The sequence below is a fragment of the Physella acuta genome, unplaced genomic scaffold (assembly GCF_028476545.2).
Source record: "Physella acuta isolate Inbredline_101_S28 unplaced genomic scaffold, ASM2847654v3 ptg000180l, whole genome shotgun sequence".
Lineage (NCBI taxonomy): Eukaryota > Metazoa > Mollusca > Gastropoda > Physidae > Physella > Physella acuta.
In genome coordinates this window covers 150,747-174,400 of record NW_026731699.1, presented here as the reverse complement: position 1 = coordinate 174,400, position 23,654 = coordinate 150,747, and the positions used below count along the sequence as shown (strand labels likewise).

Genomic DNA, 23,654 nt, shown 5'->3' with positions numbered 1-23,654 from the left:
GGGCTATGACGTAAAGTACAAAGTAGACTCGCGGACTAAGCAACAATAAAATATGATTATGCTTTCAAACTGGGATTGAAGGAATTAGTACAAACTTTTGAGACGAAGGGGGCAAGTAAAATTTTGATTTTGATGTCTAGTTATAACATGTATGCAATTGATAATATATTAATATGTCTCTTTCGTGTGAAAGGGGGCGTTTTAATAAGTTTTGCCTCGAGCGCTAAATAACCTGGCGCCGGCACTGTGTACACCTGTTTATGGGACCCCGACATTCATGTCGTAGACTGCCAATCACAGTCGCCGTACCTGGTTTACACTTAAAATAAAGTGTCTAACTAATGATCTAATAATTAGTTATCTGTGTGTTCTTTTAATCTTGTTTAATTTCATTCTCTCTTATCTTCAGTGATAAAATGACGTAATTAAATACTGCGTTCGTTCAACTTTCGTGTTTTTTTAAACAAATGATTAAAGTTGATTAAAAAGCAGGATTCGAACGCAAAATCGACCATTTTGTTGTAGACCTAATTAATTTTTTTGAAATTTTGCAAATTAATTAACGAAACACTATGCCGTGGTGCTGCATACCCCAAAAGCCGGCTGAGAATGTTAATGAGTTGTACGATCGTCTTAAGGTGAGTGAACGTGAGTGTCATTCAGTTGTACGATCATGAAAGCATTGGAAAGGTGAGTGAATGAGAATGTCAATATACGCTAAGCTTGCAGTGAGTGACTAAGAACGTCAATGAACCGTACGCTAAGCTTACTGTGGGTGACTAAGAATGTCCATGAACTATACGCTAAGCTTGCAGTGAGTGACTAAGAATGTCCACGAACTATACGCTAAGCTTACTGTGAGTGACTAAGAATGTCAATGAAATGTACGCTAAGCTTGCAGTGAGTGATTAAGAATGTCCATGAACTATACGCTAAGCTTGCAGTAAGTGACTAAGAATGTCAATGAACTGTACGCTAAGCTTACTGTGGGTGACTAAGAATGTCAATGAACTATACGCTAAGCTTGCAGTGAGTGACTAAGAATGTCAATGAACTGTACGCTAAGCTTGCAGTAAGTGACTAAGAATGTCAATGAACTGTACGCTAAGCTTACTGTGGGTGACTAAGAATGTCAATGAACTATACGCTAAGCTTGCAGTGAGTGACTAAGAATGTCAATGAACTGTACGCTAAGCTTACTGTGAGTGACAGACGTTCAAACTCAGTCTAGACAAACGTCAACAATGGGTATTGTTCCTTATGAATATTTGAACCCCCCCCCCCCCCCCTCATCTCCAGACACACACACCCTCACCCCCCCCCCTCCTCCGACTGTCTCAGTATCGATCCTTCGTAACGATTAGCCTTACCCATTAGGTATCGTTTCCGTCCGTATCGTGTATACGATTATGTTGATCGGATACAGCTGTGTGGTATCTACCACAATAGAATAGAATATTACAACAGTTTGAATTATTGACAAATTTATGAACTAAATACTAATACAATATTACAATAGCTTTATTTAGATATGATTTTAAAATTAAAGTTAGAATATATCTGAAAAGACAATATCGTATCAATATCAACTTTTCTGAAGCTAAGTTATTAACGAAATAATTATTATTTTGTGGACGTTTTTGGATAAAGTATTCGATACTATTTGTTTTGGCTAGTATTGCTACTCTTCTGTAACCAATCCTAACCCTAAACCTGGCTCTTACATTAAGTTAGGCTAAAAAACCTCTCCACTGTATGCTTTTGTCTTTTTTGACATTTTAACCAACTTTTTCTTAGATTAGACGGCAGTTTGAAACTTTCGTCAAACTGCGCGTTTTTAATGTATGGTTTTAAAGGATTTATGTGACAGATTTTATAAAGTCTTTCTAAACACCCCACGTATCTCGTTCACATCAAACTGTCGAGAAGAAAACTGTGCTATATAATTTGTATTGTTGTAAAGTTCGCCTTCATACATGAAGGTCTACGGGACTAGTGAAGTAGCGTTCGCTTGTTAACTTATTGACTTTCGCACTTTTTTTAAACAGCACGAACATGTTTTATTTTATTTTTTTCAAACCTCAACCTCCACATTTAGGTCACGTGACCGTCCAATCGATGGCGACGAGACGACGGAGATAATAAAAATGTCAACAATGTTTGCCGATACCCGATCTAATCAATCAGACAATGCTCGCATCTGACGATAAACTTAATGCTAACTTGCAAGCTAACCTTTACTGTATGACGATAAACTTAATGCTAACCTTTACTGTATGACGATAAACTTAATGCTAACTTGCAAGCTATCCTTTACTATATGACGATAAACTTAATGCTAACTTGCAAGCTATCCTTTACTATATGACGATAAACTTAATGCTAACTTGCAAGCTAACCTTTACTGCATGACGATAAACTTAATGCTAACTTGCAAGCTAACCTTTACTGTATGACGATAAACTTAATGCTAACTTGCAAGCTATCCTTTACTGTATGACGATAAACTTAATGCTAACCGAAACTTAGAGGCTAACCTTTACTGTATGACGATAAACTTAATGCTAACTTGCAAGCTAACCTTTACTGTATGACGATAAACTTAATGCTAACCAAAACTTGCAAGCTAACTTTACTGCATGACGATAAACTTAATGCTAACTTTACTGCATGACGATAAACTTAATGCGATCTTGCAAGCTTACCTTTACTGTATGACGATAAACTTAATGCTAACCGAAACTTAGAGGCTAACCTTTACTGTAATCGGTTCGATTGTACCCCTAACTCGATACCCCATGTGAACGATATTTTTTGGTTTATTTCAGTTTAAAAATAAATTTAAAAAAACCTTAACATCAATTTATTAATGAGAGATCAGTACAACACAAATGTCAACATGATCTTGTATCAAGGTTGAACTAACCTTGTGACTGCAAAATATAAAATAGAAAGCAAAATTGTCAGCTGAGTTGTCTAAAAGCAAGATTGTCAGTAAAGTTGTGTAACCATGGCATTCTGAAGCGGAATGATGAATCAGTAGTGTAAGGAAAAAACGCAGGAAGTCAAGAGATTGCGCATCTTAAGCCGAGATATTGTGCATCTTCAGGCGGCTGTATAAATGGGTTGATCTTGCATTTTAATCTTTCTGACTCTTGAAATATAACTATCATCTGACTCCTATAATTTAAATAGCATCTGACCCTTGTAATGTATATCTCATTTAACGTGAGCTTGAAACTGCCCAGGCAGAATAGCATTTAATTTAGACAAAAAATTATACAAAATTAAACTGCGATGATAGAACTGCAATTTAAATATACAAAATTAAAATCTATAAACTTAATAAATAAATTAGGGCTTCATCATTTTATGCTATTAGAGTAAGCTAGAGAAGGGGTCAAATTAACAATTAAAAAACGCGTTGGGGATCGGGAAGGGAGGGTTATAACCTGAAACTCCGCACCGGAACTGCGTGATCGAGCGGTAGCGCACACAACTGCTAACCCAAAAGTCTAGATATCAAACCCTGGTTCGTGTCCGTAGGACGTCTCTGAGTCCACTCAGCTATGATAGGTACCTTACTCATGATAGGGAAAGTAAAAGCGGCTTGGTATAGTACTGACAACAATATCCCTTTATATGTTGACGTTACAGGAACTCTACTTCATCTGTCATTTGGACAGCCAGAACCAAAAGGGTCACTTTGTTAACACACCGTGCAACACCCAACCCAATGACACTAACATTGTAAAATGCCATGTAAAAACTCATGTAATAATTCTCTCCTGGAGCAGGCAAGCGACAGCAAGTCACTTCTGAAGAAATACTTGACACAGGAATGTTTCGACAAACTGAAGAAGAAGAAGACCTCCTACGGCGGGACTCTGGCTCTGTGCATCAAGTCAGGTTGTATCAACACGGACAGCAGTGTGGGCATCTACGCCTGCGACCCTGACGCCTACAACACCTACAGTATGTTGTTCGATCCGGTGAGTGGGTGGACGCTGAAGTAGGTGTGTGGTTGGTTGGCGGACAATGAAATAGGTGTCTAGTGGGTTGGCGGACGTTGAAGTAGGTGTCTGGTGGGTTGGCGGACGCTGAAATTGGTGTCTGGTGGGTTGACGGACGCTGGAATTGGTGTCTGGTGGGTTGGCGGACGCTGAAATTGGTGTATGGTGAGTTGGCGGACGCTGGAATTGGTGTATGGTGAGTTGGTGGACGCTGGAATTGGTGTCTGGTGGGTTGGCGGACGCTGGAATTGGTGTCTGGTGGGTTGGCGGACGCTGAAATTGGTGTATGGTGAGTTGGCGGACGCTGGAATTGGTGTATGGTGAGTTGGTGGACGCTGAAATTGGTGTCTGGTGCGTTGGCGGACGCTGAAATTGGTGTCTGGTGGGTTGGCGGACGCTGGAATTGGTGTCTGGTGGGTTGGCGGACGCTATAATTGGTGTCTGGTGGGTTGGCGGACGCTGGAATTGGTGTATGGTGAGTTGGCGGACGCTGGAATTGGTGTATGGTGAGTTGGTGGACGCTGGAATTGGTGTCTGGTGGGTTGGCGGACGCTGAAATTGGTGTCTGGTGGGTTGGCGGACGCTGGAATTGGTGTCTGGTGGGTTGGCGGACGCTGAAATTGGTGTATGGTGAGTTGGCGGACGCTGGAATTGGTGTATGGTGAGTTGGTGGACGCTGGAATTGGTGTCTGGTGGGTTGGCGGACGCTGAAATTGGTGTCTGGTGGGTTGGCGGACGCTGGAATTGGTGTCTGGTGGGTTGGCGGACGCTGGAATTGGTGTATGGTGGGTTGGCGGACGCTGGAATTGGTGTCTGGTGGGTTGGTGGACGCTAAAATTGGTGTCTGGTGGGTTGGCGGACGCTGAAATTGGTGTCTGGTGGGTTGGCGGACGCTGGAATTGGTGTATGGTGAGTTGGTGGACGCTGAAATTGGTGTATGGCGGGTTGGCGGTCGCTGAAATTGGTGTCTGGTGGGTTGGCGGACAATGACGCTGGAATTGGTGTATGGTGAGTTGGTGGACGCTGAAATTGGTGTATGGCGGGTTGGCGGACGCTGAAATTTGTGTCTGGTGGGTTGGCGGACAATGACGCTGGAATTGGTGTCTGGTGGGTTGGTGGACGCTGGAATTGGTGTCTGGTGGGTTGGCGGACGCTATAATTGGTGTCTGGTGGGTTGGCGGACGCTGGAATTGGTGTATGGTGAGTTGGCGGACGCTGGAATTGGTGTATGGTGAGTTGGTGGACGCTGGAATTGGTGTCTGGTGGGTTGGCGGACGCTGAAATTGGTGTCTGGTGGGTTGGCGGACGCTGGAATTGGTGTCTGGTGGGTTGGCGGACGCTGAAATTGGTGTATGGTGAGTTGGCGGACGCTGGAATTGGTGTATGGTGAGTTGATGGACGCTGGAATTGGTGTCTGGTGGGTTGGCGGACGCTGAAATTGGTGTCTGGTGGGTTGGCGGACGCTGGAATTGGTGTCTGGTGGGTTGGCGGACGCTGGAATTGGTGTATGGCGGGTTGGCGGTAGCTGAAATTGGTGTCTGGTGGGTTGGCGGACAATGACGCTGGAATTGGTGTATGGTGAGTTGGTGGACGCTGAAATTGGTGTATGGCGGGTTGGCGGACGCTGAAATTTGTGTCTGGTGGGTTGGCGGACAATGACGCTGGAATTGGTGTATGGTGGGTTAGAGGTTGCTAATATAGGTGTTATTTGGCTTGGCGGACGCTAGGTTGGTGGACGCTGAACAGGTCACGTTTCACATGATCGTAGCCAGGTAGCTGTGGCTAGACAATACACACACGCACACGCACACACACACACACACACACGTTTAGTGTGAAAACGTCGTGTCATGTAATATTTCCCGACGTCGCACGGCTACTTCACTTATACAATTATTTGTAGCCTGCATTGAATAAAATCAATAATTTTCGAATCTTTTACTATTTAATACGCACTAAACTGTTGCATACCAATCAAGCTAATTAGCCCCTCTGATCGGAACATTTCAGATCATCAAAGAATATCACAAAGTGACGACGATAGACCATCCCGTCTGCCACTTCGGCGATGAGAAGGACTTGGATTTCGGTGACCTTGACCCCAACTACGACTACATCTACTCCACCCGTGTGAGGGTGGGGCGGAACCTGGAACCCTACCCCTTCCCGCCCCTCATCTCGTGGGAAGCCAGGTATTGCTGTCTAATTTAACGCGCTCTTAAAACATGTGGTTTAATCCTTCCTGATTCTAATCATTGACGTATCTTTTTGTCTACAAACTCCCTTCATTTGACCGTTATGTTGGTCTACAAGTTCCCTCTGTTTGACCGATGTTTGTCTACTAGTTCTCTAAACTTGACCGTTATGCAGTTCTAAAAGTTCCCTATACTTGATCCCTATATTGATCTACAAGTTCCCTCTATTTGACCGCTGTTTGTAACTAGTTCCCTATACTTGACCGTTATGTTGGTCAACAAGTTCCCTATACTTGACTGTTATGTTGGTCTACAAGTTCCCTATACTTGACTGTTATGTTGGTCTACAAGTTCCCTATACTGGACCGTTATGTTGGTCTAAAAGTTCCCTATACTTGACCGTTATATTGGTCAATAAGTTCCCTATACTTGACCGTTATGTTCCCTTGCAGGTTGGAGATCGAAAAGAAAGCTGAAAACGCCGTCATGTCGTTTATGGGCGAGTTCCAGGGCGAGTACTACCCCCTGACGGGCATGTCCAGATTTAGGAAAAATATTCTTACAGACCACCATTTTCTCTTTAACGACAACAACAGGTAGGATGTCTGTAGGATTTACAGTGCTCGGTTGGTCAATGAGATTCTACATTATTTAAAGTTTCTCTGTACCTTTGTGGTTTACTTGTCTAGCTGTTTCTTGGCTGAATATGAGAGCTCTTTTGTGTTGTCAACAGTAATATTGGGGGTAATTTCCGTTAACAAAATTGAGCATCACCTGTTAATATGTTGTTCGCCGTATAGCCTCTAGACTCCGACTAGCCTGCTTTTCTATGTGGATATGTTTCCCAAGCCTTTGTCGATATAATAACAGTCGTATAGGAAATAGCAGTTATATTTTATTTTTTGAGTTCTCTTTCCTCATCTGTTTTGTGATCCAAACTGGGTTTCTATAGTTGTCTACCTTAAGTTCATCCGCTTGACAATACCGTTCCCTAGAACTCAATTTTGACAAATATCTCGAGTTGTTTTTTCCAAAAGTTCTCCTTAAAAAATTGCACCACACTAACATGATATTGCAAGCAAGTATATCTACATGTAAAAAACATATATATATATATATATATATATATATATATATATATATATATATATATATATATATATATATATATATATGTATATATATATATGTATATATATATGTATATATATATGTATATATATATATGTATATATATATATGTATATATATATGTATATATGGATATATATATATATATATATATATCCTGTATGTATGTAGGTTTTTGGAGGCCTCCGGTGCCTACGCAAACTGGCCCTCGGGGCGGGGTATCTTCCACAACACCAAAAAAACTTTCTTGACGTGGGTCAACGAGGAGGACCACCTGAGGGTCATCTCGATGCAGCAGGGCGGGGACCTGAAGGAGGTGTACCTGAGGCTGGTCATGGCCCTGGACGCCTTCCAGCTGAATGGGATGAAGTTTGCCTGGAGGGCGGGGCTGGGGTGAGTGACTCACGTCCCTATCATTCTGTTTGGTGATCATTAATTTTTTTTTGTTTTCTTTCAATTTTTAATTCTAAATTTATATTCATTTGGATGTAGCCGATTAATTGATTTTTTTTTAAATTTATAAAATTTAAAGCAACCAAAAATAAAACCTGTCCATGTTTTTTTTTAATTGGCATTATTTCGTAGACACACAACCTTTTTGACCTGGTCCCATTATGTCGAAAACACTGACTTGACCCCCCCCCCCCCACCCCCCTCTCTCTTACCCCCGGGGGAAATTACCTTTGGTTACATTTAGGAATCACACTCTGAAGTTCACCGAGTAACTAACGCCATCGGCTTTGTTTCCACTTTCTAGTAGCTTTACTACGTGGTGACCAGAAGAAAAAAAAATCATAAAGGAAAGTGATCTCCCTTGGGGTGAAATAATTACTTCCCTTTTTTCCCGTTAACAGGATTATCTCCCCCTCACCCGCGTAATATGTTTGTCTTTATGCTTACAGAAATATGTAGCTAAATTGCTAAATATTAGCAATAAGCAATAAATAAATCAACCCGATTATAATGGATTTATGTGCTACATTAAGTCATTAAACACTGGGTACTGAATATGAGTGTGTGATTATCAACACATCACTGTAAGCGGTTTTGTGATCATTTGTTTTCGCATGCAATCATAAAATCGTTTTCCAACATATACGCAAAGTGTGACATTTATTTCCATTTCCCAATTGAACTTAATAAATGGTTTTGTTATTTATTTCCGTTATCAAATGTAACTACGTAAATGGTTTTTTAAATTAATTTCCGTTATCAAATGTAACTATGAAAATGTTTTTTTTTTTTACTTTCTCGTATATACGAAGTATAGAGAAAGTCTTTTAATCGTGCAAAAAAAAAAATCGAGATTTTTACGAATCTCGACGTTTTACACCTCACTGATACGGAAAAACATAATTTTTCGATCTTGTCCGTATGTCTGTGTGTGTTTGTGTAAGTGTGTATGTATGTGTCTGTCTGTGTGTGTGTGTAAACACGACAACTTGAGTACCGTTACAGCTAGGTAGATGAAATTTCATTAATAAGTATTTTATCAAAATCATAGATCCGTTACAACTTTTGAGCGATTTCTGATAACCGGAAGTGGTACTTTTTCTACTTTGAATTTTCAAAAGCCTCTAACTTGCGTACTATTTCAGATAGATAAATGAAATTTAACAAGTAAGTAAAAGATCTATATCTCTACCTTCTGTCAAATTTTATAGTAATTTCCATTGACCAGAAGTAGTAATTTACGCTATTTCCGATTTCTCAAAAACGCAAGTGAATTTATAAAGTACTTTTAATATTCCGCACAAATATATACATCTTTATTCGGCGTTCGCGTGGTGCGCAATTCTTTTTTATGAGATTCTATTCTATTTTTAAAAGTTTAAGTATTTAAAATGGATTAAAAATCATAACTATGTCCCGAGTTACCATCCCCTGTTGTTTTATATACGAATATTCGAGAAAGTTTAGGGGAGATCACTACCAGTTTATTTAATTTATCTCCGTTTCAAATGTAACTATGTAAATGGTTTTGTAATTTTTTTTTACATTTGCCAGTTGAACTATATAAATGGTTTTCGAATGTATTTCCGTTTTTCGATGCAACTATAAAATGTTTTTTCCAGTTTTTCAACGCAAAGTGTGAACATTTAGTTCCATTTGCCAATTGAACTTAAATGGTGTTGTTAATTATTTCCTTTATCAAATGTAACTTTGTTATTTATTTCCATTTTTCAATTGAACTACATAAATTGGATTTCGAATGTATTTTCGTCTCATACAACTACATAAATGTTTTTTTGTTATTTATTTCCGTTTCCCTATGTAGCAATATAAATAACTTTCTAATTTATTTCCGTTTTGCAATTCTGTTTGTGATTTGTTTTCGTCGTTAGATGCAACTATATTAATATTATCGTAATTTATATCCGTTTTCCTATGTAACTATATAATTCGTTTTTGTTGTTTCTTTCTGTTGTCAAATACAATTCCATTAATCGTTTGGCAATATTTACTTCCTTAGTAAAACAAAAATTCTTTTTATAGATTAGAAATGAAAATAATTGTTTCATCTTTTGTTAGGCTGACAAGTTTTGTCAGTCAAACAAAACAAATTTAACTTTGTCAGATGAACAGGACAACTTTAACTTACTGCCAACAGATTTCCTCACATATTGAATTTATATATAGACTCAGACATCTAGAAATACACGATACATTGCTATTTAACTAATACAGACCCTGATATCACACCCGCTAAAATTTATAACAAACGGTTTCATAACTTCCGTTATGTATATTATGTATACTTTACGCTGGTAGATAAATATCTGTTGATATATATATATATATATATATATATATATATATATATATATATATATATATATATATATATATATATATATATAAATATAAATATAAAAGCAAGATGTAATCCTATTTAATTAACTGGACCAATAATTAGTCACGTGTTCATAAATCTTCTGCTCTCTGATGGCCTGTGAACGCGTCATAGGCAGCAGACAGACTGCTCTCTTTGTGAGTGGGGGAGGGGAGGGGGGGGGGGGGAAGAGGAGACTGGGGGGGGGGAATAAACGTGAGTGGAATAGAATCATACTGGCTGCATTTTGGACATTGACCGGATGTTGAAGGATTGTGGGATTTACAGGAGGGGAAGGTTTTGGTTGGTTCATGTTGACACAAGAAATATGGTCGTGTTGACATGGTGACATGGTGACACAAGAAATTTGGTCGTGGTGACATGGTGACATAAGAAATATGGTCGTGTTGACATGGTGACATGGTGACACAAGAAATATGTTCGTGTTGACATGGTGACATGGTGACACAAGAAATATTGTCGCGGTGATATGGTGACATGGTGACACAAGAGATATGGTCGTGGTGACATGGTGACATGGTGAAACAAGAAATAAGTTCGTGGTGATATGGTGACACAAGAAATATGGTCGTGGTGACATGGTGACATGGTGACACAAGAAATATGTTCGTGTTGACATGGTGACATGGTGACACAAGAAATATTGTCGTGGTGACATGGTGACACAAGAAATATGTTCGTGTTGACATGGTGACATGGTGACACAAGAAATATTGTCGTGGTGACATGGTGACACAAGAAATATGGTCGTGTTGACATGGTGACATGGTGACACAAGAAATATTGTCGTGGTGATAAGATGACATGGTGACACAAGAAATATGGTCGTGTTGACATGGTGACATAAGAAATATGTTCGTGTTGACATGGTGATATGGTGACACAAGAAATATTGTCGTGGTGACATGGTGACACAAGAAATATGTTCGTGTTGACATGGTGACATGGTGACACAAGAAATATTGTCGTGGTGACATGGTGACATAAAAAATATGTTCGTGTTGACATGGTGATATGGTGACACAAGAAATATGGTCGTGGTGACATGGTGACATGGTGACACAAGAAATATGTTCGTGTTGACATGGTGACATGGTGACACAAGAAATATTGTCGTGGTGACATGGTGACACAAGAAATATGTTCGTGTTGACATGGTGACATGGTGACACAAGAAATATTGTCGTGGTGACATGGTGACACAAGAAATATGGTCGTGTTGACATGGTGACATGGTGACACAAGAAATATTGTCGTGGTGATAAGATGACATGGTGACACAAGAAATATGGTCGTGTTGACATGGTGACATGGTGACACAAGAAATATGTTCGTGGTGACGTGGTAACACAAGAAATATGGTCGTGTTGACATAGTGACATGGTGACATGGTGACACAAGAAATATGTTCGTGGTGACATGGTGACACAAGAAATATGGTCGTGTTGACATAGTGACATGGTGACATGGTGACGTTGTGATATGGTGACACAAAAATATGGTCGTGGTGACATGGTTACATGGTGACATGGTGACATGGTGACACAAGAAATATGGTCTAGGTGACATTATATCAATTTTAGGGGTGACATTATAAAGGTTCGGAGTGTTACAATCAACGTCATTATAAATGTATCTTCCTAAACAGTTTACATATCTGCAAAAGTACAGGTCCCATTTAGGGCCTGAAGGTCAATACGGCAGGTGAAGTAGAGTTCACCTGATCCCCTTAAATAGCCACATAACAGCATAGAGCGGTTAATTCAATATAAAGCTGCATTCACTATCAACATCGTGAGCCAGGTATCCATAAGAGCTGAGTGAACTCAATGACGTCATTCTAGATCTCACATAAACTTAAATATTTCATTAGCGCACAAAGGAGCCAACAATCCCCAAGTAACAATACAATGTAAAGTTCTTTTTGTTTTTTTTGCTGTCCAAAGGATAATAAATGCAACTTTGATTTTTTTTTTGTCGAGTTCTCAATACACTCCCCTTAACTAAATCAACCTTACCATGTCTATGCGTGGATTCGGTGTTCTGAGCCCAAGATTCAGCACTTTTTTGTTCCCAGCATCCGTTGTTGTTTTTTTTCCAGTGTAAATATTACTTGTCTGGGGTCATCTTGACCTCCCAGACAAGTCTGTAAAAGTGGATTCGATAACCTGGGCGAAGGTGAAATATATCCGGCATTTTTTTGTAATGAATGGGTATTGTCCATACAGGATGAATTACACAAAGGGAAAGAACTCCGTTTGTCTGGTTTATTGCATGAACTTGTAAATACAATAGGTTTTCTTATTGAATTGACGTCTAGTAAAAAAAAAGTTTTTATAATTTACTTTTCACAATAGCAACAATTTTTTAAAAGTTTATTTAAAAAGATTATAATTTTTTTTTTCTATGGATGACGTCAGCAAGGGAATAACTGAAATGTGAACACGGTGGAAGTTTTGTTGTAGGGTAGCAGGGGTGGTGTGGGGGTGGGGTGGGGAATAAAGAGGGGAGTTTGTGGGTTATCTGGGGGGGGGTCACGAACTCATACTTAAGAAACAAAAAATATCTTTGTAAAGTGCTAAAAAACGAACCCATACTTAAGAAACAAAAACTATCTTTTTACAGTGCTAAAAAAACTTTTATTTAAGGTGCTTGTAACTCCTGGCTAAGATACGGAAGGGATTGACCCAAGCCCATTACAGCAGAACCCCCGTCACCCATTCATTCATGCTAAGTTCCCATAAGTCCCCAAACTGGGGTCTCGCCCCGGCTAGGGAATAGGATGACGGTAACCCCATTAACGGGCCGTGCCTGTATATCCAGGAGGATTTCTGCTCCGGTCTTGTCGGTGTGTTTCCCCCCCCCCCCCCCTCTCCCTCCCGGAATATAGCTGTGGATATCATTGTTTTATGTTTCTTTATGTGACCGAGCGTAGTTGCATCTTCTGCTCGACAACGCCAAATGTAACGAGTCTATTTGCCTGTAGTGCCAAATGTTAACGAGTCTAACCACTCATTCTACACAACATCGACCACAGTATAGATACTCGAAGATGCAGGTTCACTATTGATCCTTTTATTACATGAATCAAAGAAATGCTTCACAATAATATAATGAATCAAAAGAAATGCTTCACAATAATAGTCTGAATCAACTGACCCCCAACAGTCCTCACTAGTCTTCACATAACTGAATGCACATGTCTATCGTCCTTATTAACACAATACGGCTAACCCGTTCAATAACCAACTTGATACTGTCACACTCCTACTGACTGACTGACTGATCCCCCGATCTCCTACTCCTCCGTTCTCAGCCGTCGCCTTCCTATATATCCCTTCGTATTCGTAATCGGATTCGTAATCGTAATCGTATTCGTAATCGATTCTAATCGTTGCATCAGAATGTTAATTACGCCGCTTCTGTCATACAGTCCGATTAATAAGCCATCTGCACTGTTACGTCAGCCTGTGAACTGCACCGCGGCTTTGTGATCGTTATCAGCCTAACACCTGCACTATTGCGTTGTTATCGTCTCTGGTAACTACACCTAGTTACATCCACCGCCGCCTTTTTTTGTGTGTTTTCAACCACAAACAACGCTTGGTAGGTGCACTTCTTAAATGTCAATCGCACCATCGTAAAAAAAATTTATTGTTCCATTCACTGTCAATGTCGTCACATTCGTAAAAGATTGACAGTTATCCCTATTTCACATGTCAAATGTGTCTTCATCATATTCCTCAGACACAAAGCAGTTCTAGAAGTCACATCCACCCTTTATCGTTTGGTGCCTTCACCAGTTCACTTTTATAACTTTTTGAACAGTCTGTTCTCATACCAGCGCGACCATGAAAGAATTGATGGTTGCTGACGAAAAATTTCGTATTCTTTCTGTTTCTCACACTTCTCCGCGGACCACTTATCTGATGGTCTACTGTCTCTCTGCTTCTGGGAGGAACGGGATCCTCTTTGTTGCCGTTACCCTCCACTTGTGTATCGCTGTTGTTCTGTTGATGGTGACATGGTTCCGGGATGGGTATGAGAATTTCCGTTATAGTTTCCGGTTCCCTAATTGTCTTAGGTTTCCTTGTGTGTAACTGCTCTTCTTGACTATGACAATATTTCTTTAATTGAGCAATATTCGCCCACCGATCCGGTTTGGTGTGATTGATGGGTCTTATCTTAAAGGGGCCACCTGCTACTTTAGGCATCTCCACGACTTGCCATATCTCCTGTCCCCAGAGGTCGTGGATTTTGTTTCTGCCTAACGGGTGGCTACGCAGTAATACCCTGTCGTTCAGTTTGAGTGGCGGGTCCTTTGTCTGTACCGGCGGTTCCCTTCGCCGTGCTTCATGTTCTAGTCTTTCCTGTACTACCCTGTACATTTCTCTAATTCGTCTCATATGTTCATTCACATATTCTAGTGCGGTGTATGAGCCAGTCATACTTTCCTTTTTCCCTAAGAACAAGTCAAGAGGGAGTCGAGCCTCCCGTCCGAACAGTAACATGTGTGGCGAAAAGCCGGTTGTGGCATGGGGGGTGCAGTTGTATAGATATACCAACTCTGGGAGAAAATCAGGCCAACGTTTTTTCTGTTCAGGTTCTAGAGTACGCAGCAAATCATGCATGCTGCGGTTGAACCGCTCGCACTGTCCGTTTCCTTTCGGATTAAATGTGGTTGTTCTAGATTTGTTGATCCCGTAGTGGCTTCACAGTTGGTTAATTACTTCTGACTCGAAGGCCCTTCCTTGGTCAGAGTGTAATTGTCTTGGTATGCCATATTTGATGAACCAATGTTCTATTAAGACCTTTGCCACTGTTTTGGCCGTCTGATCTCGTGTGGGCACCGCAACAGTCCATTTGGTGAATACATCAGTCATTACCAACACATGTTCCGTCCCATCCGATGATTGCTCCAACGACGTAAAGTCCATAGCCACATTCTCTAGTGGTTTTGTCGCCAGTAAGTGTCCTGTTGGCTGTCTCATTTTAACAACTGGCATTTTCGCATGCTGACACCTCACACAAGCCTCACAATGGCGTTTGACCTCCATCTCCATATTGGGCCAGTAACACCTCCGTCGTAATATTTTGTGAGTCCTGTCCTGACCCTGGTGTCCTGCCCTGTCATGTGCCAACCTTAGCACTTCTTCTCGTAACTGTCCAGGCACCACCACCTGGTGTATTGTCCCATCTATTTGGTCATGAATTCTCCGCATGAGAACACCATCCTTTATACTGAGACGGTCCCACTGACTCAGTAGTTTCTTTGTTTCCCGACCAAACTGTTCTCTTTCCCTTCTTCTTGGGAATTTTTGTTCCTGGACGTGTTTCAACAGCGGCTGTAAGCCACTATCCGTTCTCTGGGCATCTCTTATCTCTTTGTGATTAAGGCAATTAAAATCACTAATGTCCATATGTCCGGGCTCTGTGGATATGTGCTCCACCACAGTCTGCCCGTTTTGCATCACCTCTACTTCTTCAATAGAAAGGTGCAAGACTTCTACTTCTTTTTCTTCATCTGCTATAAGAAGTGTATTATTTTCAACCTTTTTCATTAGTTCTAATACTTGCTTTTCTAACTGTTGATTCAATAGCCTTTCTTTTTCTATCATTTCTTCTAGTTTGCCAACACTGTTCTGTTGTCTCATGTTTTTATTTTCTTCTTCAGCTAACAGACACTTTAAAGATGAACATTTCTCCTGTGCTTTTAATTTGCATGAACTTTCCCTATCCAGTTTCATGGTTAACATTGAGATCTCATTCTTAAGTTTACCAATTTCTTTCTTATCATCATTTTTCTCTGCCAACAAATTGTTCACTTGAAACTTTTCCGCATCCAAGTTCATTTCACAGTTCATTTTTTCTATTATTAACAAGTCTTTTGAATTCTTAAGTTCTTCCACCAAGGCTATAGTATCTGTTAGCTTAGTTTCACAATTCTGAAGTTCAGAACGCTTCAAATCTAATTTTCCTTGTGTAATTTGAAGTTCTTTTTCAATATCTGATAATTTCTCTTCAAGTCCTGTTTGAGACTCTTTCATTGTTTGTCCCATTTTGTTTCTTAAGCCATAACCTCGCCACTCTGTAGCCTTGTCTTGCCTTACAGAGGGCGATCGTTTCACCGGACAGTACCGTGCCACATGTCCGGGTTGAGAGCAGGACAGGCCGATTGGTCGACCGTCAGCCGTCCACCGGAGCGATGGACCAGCAGGTCGCGGCTGTCCAACCTGACTATGTTTTGTCCCGTTTTTGCCCTGATTCTCAGCTGTTGACCTGCTTTCTAACCTCTCCAATCGTTGGTCAACCTTATCCAGGTGGGCCAAGAGTTGAGCCATCATGGTTTCCATCGTGCCGGTCCCTTTGGGTGGGGATTGTTTCTGTTCCGGCACAGAGACTTTGTCTACCGAACAGTTCGATTGGTCCTCATCCTCGGACCTGCGGATCGCTGAGTTCCTGACCTGAAGGAAGGTCAACTGTGGGTCTTTGTAGACCTCTTCTTTCAAATATCTTCTTGCCATAGGGGTCGCCAACCCCTCGATGAAATGGTCCCTCAGCAGGCGCGCATCCATGTCGGGTATTTTGCCTTTTACAGCTTCAAAGGCCCTGTTCATTCGGTGTGAATACTCCATCACACTCTCCGCCATTCTCTGCTTTATACCTACAAACACCGATAGCAGTTGCGATCCCGACCGTCTCTCCCCAAAGGTCTCCATAATTAGATCCAGCACCTTATCTGGATCTGATTGGATGGTTTTATCGTGGCATTTGACCTCTGCCCTAACCGTCTCCCCTATACTGCCCATCAGCAGTCTTAATCTTTCCTCTGGTGACATGTATCTCGAGGCCCAGGCAGCCCTGACCTCTTCACTGAACCTGTTGGTTAAGGTTGGATCACCGTCCCCGTAAAATTTGTTAATGTGGGACTCACTGGGCAGGACCACAATATGGATCGGCTTTTTGTCCAAATTTTGTCCTGGTCCATCTGGAGGCAAAGGGTCATCTTCACCGTTGCCTATCTCTGGGCTATCTTTATCTGACTCAGATTGTTGGGCCAGCAGGAGTTTTTGTTCTTTTCTGATATTTCAAATACCACTCCTGCGTCTGTCATTCACATTAAGGAAAAATGTTGCAGCTATGCAGCAGATAGTGTTGCCCAACAGGGAGATCATGACACATTTCCAGTGTCTAAGAGTTACATCCATATCTTGGTTGCCATCTTTGCCCAGTATTTGTCCAACAACCCAGTTGGAGATACCAATGACAATTATCTGGATGCTGGTGGTCAGCCCCATAGCTGTCCCCAGGGTAGTTGGTGCTACAACTAGGGGTATACTGAGCCACATGCTTGCAGCAGCAAAAGAGCATGTGACACCAAGCCAGAATGATAATGAAAGGTGTCTCATCTCTGTTCTTTTCAATTTCCTCGATTCTGATTTCAGTTTTCCCTTTTATTTATTTCCTTCAAATAAAAAAAGACCTTTCTTACCGTGTGTGTATGAAAAATTTTCCTCGTTCCTCAATTTTCACTGTTCCTGAATGTCCGAATTCACACACACACTAAACACAGTTATGAACTAGGTTGACTATGGGTGCCTAAAGCGGCTGGTCTAATTGACTCATCCTGTCCGCAGCGCCAAATGTGACCGAGCGTAGTTGCATCTTCTGCTCGACAACGCCAAATGTAACGAGTCTATTTGCCTGTAGTGCCAAATGTTAACGAGTCTAACCACTCATTCTACACAACATCGACCACAGTATAGATACTCGAAGATGCAGGTTCACTATTGATCCTTTTATTACATGAATCAAAGAAATGCTTCACAATAATATAATGAATCAAAAGAAATGCTTCACAATAATAGTCTGAATCAACTGACCCCCAACAGTCCTCACTAGTCTTCACATAACTGAATGCACATGTCTATCGTCCTTATTAACACAATACGGCTAACCCGTTCAATAACCAACTTGATACTGTCACACTCCTACTGACTGACTGACTGATCCCCCGATCTCCTACTCCTCCGTTCTCAGCCGTCGCCTTCCTATATATCCCTTCGTATTCGTAATCGGATTCGTAATCGTAATCGTATTCGTAATCGATTCTAATCGTTGCATCAGAATGTTAATTACGCCGCTTCTGTCATACAGTCCGATTAATAAGCCATCTGCACTGTTACGTCAGCCTGTGAACTGCACCGCGGCTTTGTGATCGTTATCAGCCTAACACCTGCACTATTGCGTTGTTATCGTCTCTGGTAACTACACCTAGTTACATTTATAACCACTGAAAATCCACTCAAAACCGCATCATATTGTTATTCAACATTTCCTTAAACTATCAAAAATCTGCTAAGTATTATGTTTCTACATTTTTTTAAATACGCTGACTCTCCTAGCGTCATTTTATATTATCATTAAATCTGCGAAAGTTCGATATTTCTAATTATACAACAATTGTTTTGTGAGTTTTTTAAATGTAAAATTTACTGTTTCTATAACCCGCTAAAATGCACAATGTAAGAGTATTTTAAGCACCATAGAGGTTTTTTGTGCAATATTTTTTGTCTTCCCTAAGTGAACATTTGTATGGAAACAATTTGGCTGTTACGTATTCGATACATATCTGTTTTTGTAACCCTAAAATTGTTTGTGAAAAAAACACGCTTGAATTATTTATCTCTTTCAGTGTAAACTATTTCAATAACACAATGTTCTTGAAAATAGTGATAACACTAGCCAAGTGACTAAAACATGTTTTTCTGATGATAACAAGCGCCATATATATATATTGTTTGGTTAACTACATGCAAATATATCCTGCTGACCATTTGGTCAGTCTTGTGACTTAATGTAACCCAATTTTTAAACCCACCGATTAGAGCCAACGGCAACTTTTTAAAACGTTTCAACTTTGGTTTCGCTTGGAGAAGCAAGATGGCGGAAGGCATGCAGTGAAAAAAAAAATTGTCAAGCATAAAATATTTTTTTTCGTTATCGTCGTTTGAAGCAGGTTTGTGTATAACGTCATCAAAACATGCGAGGAAAAGGGGAGAGAATTAAAGGAGGACGTTATTCTTATCACTGTATCGCGTTATTGATTTCCTATACCTCGAGAGAGAGGCGGAGGTTCAGTTCGTTTTAGAATACGTAGTTAGTTGGTGTGTGTGTGTGGGGGGGAGGGGGGGCAAGGCGTACAATTCTTTTTAGAATACTGAATTGTTTTCAGTTTTTTAGGGAGCTTCATTTAGGCAACGGGGTAGTAGGGGTAGGTTTATGATGCTGTTGTTTATGTTGTTGTAGTAAGTTTATGTTTCATCACTACCAGAGTGAGTGGTCATCACTACCACAATGTCCGGTCAGCACTACCACAGTGAGTATCTAGGGGGGGGTGGTCCACCCCTCTCTCACCTGCCTCCTATCGCCACCCTCCTCACCTTATTACTAAGCCAGCTAAACCTGGACCCAACTCACCTAACCGAAATCTTTCCAAAATACAACCAGCCCGAGGCCACGAGAGCCTAGCTCTAAAAATAATCTACGGAAAATCCCACTCGAACAGCCTGGAAACCGAGGGAACAAAAAAAAAACCGAATTGCACCACAAGAGGTTTCTTTTTGTCCCATCCTTGTGCACAACTCGCATCGGTTTTCTCGGAGGTCCGCTAGACCGAAATGTGCAAACACATTGTCTCCAAGGTTATGTTTTTTTTAAAGATGCGGGTTCGTTTTTTTTCGAGAGAATATTCGGTACTTCAAAGACAGCATTATTGACAATACCGTATGGTATTGCTGTTGTTGTTTTTTTTCTAATGGTACTGCTATTAGAGTCAAGTAAAACTGGTTTATGACTTTTATATGCTAACATCTGACCTTTAAAGTATTCCATTTGCATCGTCCTCTACATGTAGAAAAAAATACCTTCAAAACAAATGTAATATTGGCTCCTAATGTTGCAATTATTATTCCTAACTCCCCCCCCCCCCCCCCCCCCCCCCCCGTGAATAATTTTTTTCTACCAGACATCAAGACTACGATTACTTGATAAACCCGATGCTGCTAGTAAGACTAATATAATAAGTAGACTTGTATTATGATAATAATATACCAGAAACTTGACTGAACAATTAAAGTTCGACGCCAGCCTGGTAAAGTTATGCTAATAAAAGGGTCACAGCTTTGTTTAATTATGGATTGCCTGTCGAGAACACTGCTATTTGAGGTGGCCAGTTATTTGATCGATTCACATTCACAAGAATGTCTTAGGTCTCGTGAAAACCTTACAAGAAATGTGTTTTTAGAAGGTACAAAATGAGCATTAGAATTGTTGAAAACATGAGCTAACGATGGCTTGTAGATGATTGATAAAGTGTGGGCGGCTTTGGATGATATTGTTTGGTATTTCTGGCTTTTAGGGCGTCTTTGTTTTTTTATCCATTACGGCATTGTTTGTAGTCGTTAGGGCGTGACTTGTAGTAGTTAGGGCGTGGTTTGTAGTCGTTAAGTCGTGACCTGTAGTCGCTACGGCGTGGTTTGTAGTCGTTAGGGCGTGACCTGTAGTCGTTAGGGCGTGGTTTGTCTTTAGGGCGTGGTTTGTAGTAGTTAAGCCGTGACCTGTAGTCGCTACGGCGTGGTTTGTAGTCGTTAGGGCGTGACCTGTAGTCGTTAAGGCGTGGTTTGTAGTCTTTAGGGTGTGACTTGTAGTCGTTAGAGCGTGGTTTGTAGTCTTTAGGGTGTGGTTTGTTGTCGTTAAGGTGTGGTTTGTAGTCGTAAGGGCGTGGTTTGTAGCCGTTAAACTGGTTTGTAGTCGTAAGGGCGTGGTTTGTAGCCGTTAAACTGGTTTGTAGTCGTAAGGGCGTGGTTTGTAGCCGTTAAAATGGTTTGTAGTCGTAAGGGCGTGGTTTGCAGCCGTTAAAATGGTTTGTAGAGGTTAAGGCGGGATCACTATCACCAGTTGTCATTCATAGCCATTAAGGATTTAATGTAGGTAATTATAATTACCGTCATACATTTCTGCGGAAGACTAGTTTTTGTGAGACATTGTGTTGAACATGTTGGCTTGACGTTGTGCGGTTTAAGAATGTGTTGACTGGATTATGTACGGTTTAAGAATATGTTAGCCAACAGGGATGTCTTGGGAGATGTCAAAATTAATAGCCGAGGATAGGAAGAAATGGAAGGAAATGGTGGAGGCCCTATGCTCCATAAGGAGCAAAGAGGACTAAGTAAGTAAGTAAGAATATGTTGGCTTGACGTTGTGCGGTTTAAGAATATGTTGGCTTGACGTTGTGCGGTTTAAGAATGTATTGGCTGGATCATGTATGATTCAATAAAACTGTAAACTTCTCTGTTAACTATTGTCCACATAGTTTGTTCTGTTCATGCTTTACTAACAAAAATCGGTTACCGTCAGCTGTTTTTTTTTCACCATATGCACCTAATACCAGGGGCGCAGCGAAGGGGGGGGGCGTGGTTTGGGAGCGCACGGGGTGACACCATTTAGGGAGGTGACACCAAGGCAAAATATATAGAGAAAGATGATAATTCCACTTAATTAAGTGATTAATTCGAGTGTTACATAGTCTTTTAAGAGGTGCAAATAGAAAGTTTATGGGGGTGGGGGTGCAAATCGAAAATTGAAAGTTTGTCCCCGGGAAAGGCTGCTACGCCACTGGGGGGCGACACCATTAAGTGCCACACCGGGTGACACCCGACCTCGCTACGCCACTGCCTAATACAACCCATACTACTATACAGGGGCGGAACTACAGTGCCGCCAGACCCCGCGATGCGGGGGGGCCCACGACGTTTAGGGGCCCAATTCCGACCAAAAAAACAATGAATTGTCTTTTCATAAATAATGTTTTTCGTGCACCTTGATAGTGGTTTTGTAAAAAACAAACAGGTCTACTGTAGCAGTGATTGTTCTACAGTAACTAACACACACTGTTGCGTAGAAAAATATAATATCTACAAGAGCTCTGCTTTGAAAGATAGGCAAACGTTCACACTACTTCCATGACTTACTGCCCTTCATTAAAACACAAGTGCCCACAAAGCTCATTTAAATAGTTTTGTACTATGTAAATTAAAGAGCCATTTATTCTCTTATTTATTATTTAAATGAGGCATACTAAAGAATTCTATAGCTATAAAAATGAATGTATTCAAAACTATTAATATAAATACAAAAAAATCATAAAAATAAACATAACGCGAGAAACCATTGCAAAATCAAGCTTACGTGTTTATATAATTTTGACCAGCCAACATTATTTGGCAATTTTCGGTAACCATAAGACGTAATACAAACATTTGTAAAACACGATTATTACGGGTCCGAAATGAGTTCGGACTTATTGTTGCCTGGTTCGTTATCTCAGAGTGGTTATATATTGCTATAAAATTGATTAAAATACTCAGGTAATACACTATTTAAAATTTAGTGGAGCGGGCTACTTGTATATATATATGTATGTATGTATGTATATATATGTATATATATAAATATATATATATATATATATATATATATATATATATATATATATATATATATATATATATATATATATATATACATATATATATATACATATATATATATACATATATATATATACATATATATATATACATATAGGGGGGGGGCCAAAATTTTTTTTTGCGGGGGAGCCTTTTTTTTCTAGTTCCGCCACTGCTACTATAGTAGGCTTATATTGTTGTGTAGCAATGTTATTAAGTTCTTCTAAACAATATCATACACTTTTTAAATAGCCGAAATTCTTACGAGCTAAATGAGTTTCTTTATTGCTTTATGGTTCTGAACACATGCTATTATTTTATCACTACAGAAAAAAAAATATATTAAGATATAAAGTTTTAATGTATATGTTCTGTCGATATTCTTGTAAAACAGACTTTAAAAGTAGCCTATTTAAACAGTAAGAAAAAAAGTCTGCAGTAAAAATATAAAGACAAAATTAAATTAAAATATTATAACGAAATGTGTATTCCATTTAACTAGTTAAAGACAAATATTGTGTCAGTATAGATGTGGAAGATAGTTCGGATCTCATTACTGAATGTTTAAATCCAGATCATTCTGTTGTATTTTAAATAATACTTTTGAAAGTGAATTCCAAGAAATTATTTCAATAGATAAATTAGCTGAAAGATAATTCAATATTTATAAGATTTTTTTGTCTTAAGTACTCTATGCCTATGTATGAAAAGTAATCGATTTTTTTCAAACTATTTTAACAGATTTTTATCGCATCGGATATTTTTGAAAGTATCGTTGATAGGCCTAGGTTTAAGGTTAGGGTCAGACCCGCGGTTTCTGTAGGTGGGTTACGATAAAGGTATCATTCATAGTAGTTGTAACAAATATAATACCGTCAATACAAGCCTCATAATAATTGTTCCGTATATTTAAAAACAGGATTTACTATTT

At 40.0% G+C, this 23,654-nt stretch overlaps 1 protein-coding gene across 1 annotated transcript; it reads left to right on the top strand.

Annotated features, from left to right (window-relative positions):
- The first annotated feature begins 496 nt into the window (after positions 1–496).
- LOC131936547 (arginine kinase-like) lies at positions 497–7,775 on the top strand. Its single transcript, XM_059293579.1, is given in 5 exon segments — positions 497–638; positions 3,798–3,992; positions 6,024–6,205; positions 6,661–6,804; positions 7,511–7,775. Coding segments are annotated over 5 exon segments (852 nt in total). The 5' UTR covers positions 497–572.
- The last annotated feature ends 15,879 nt before the right edge of the window (positions 7,776–23,654 follow it).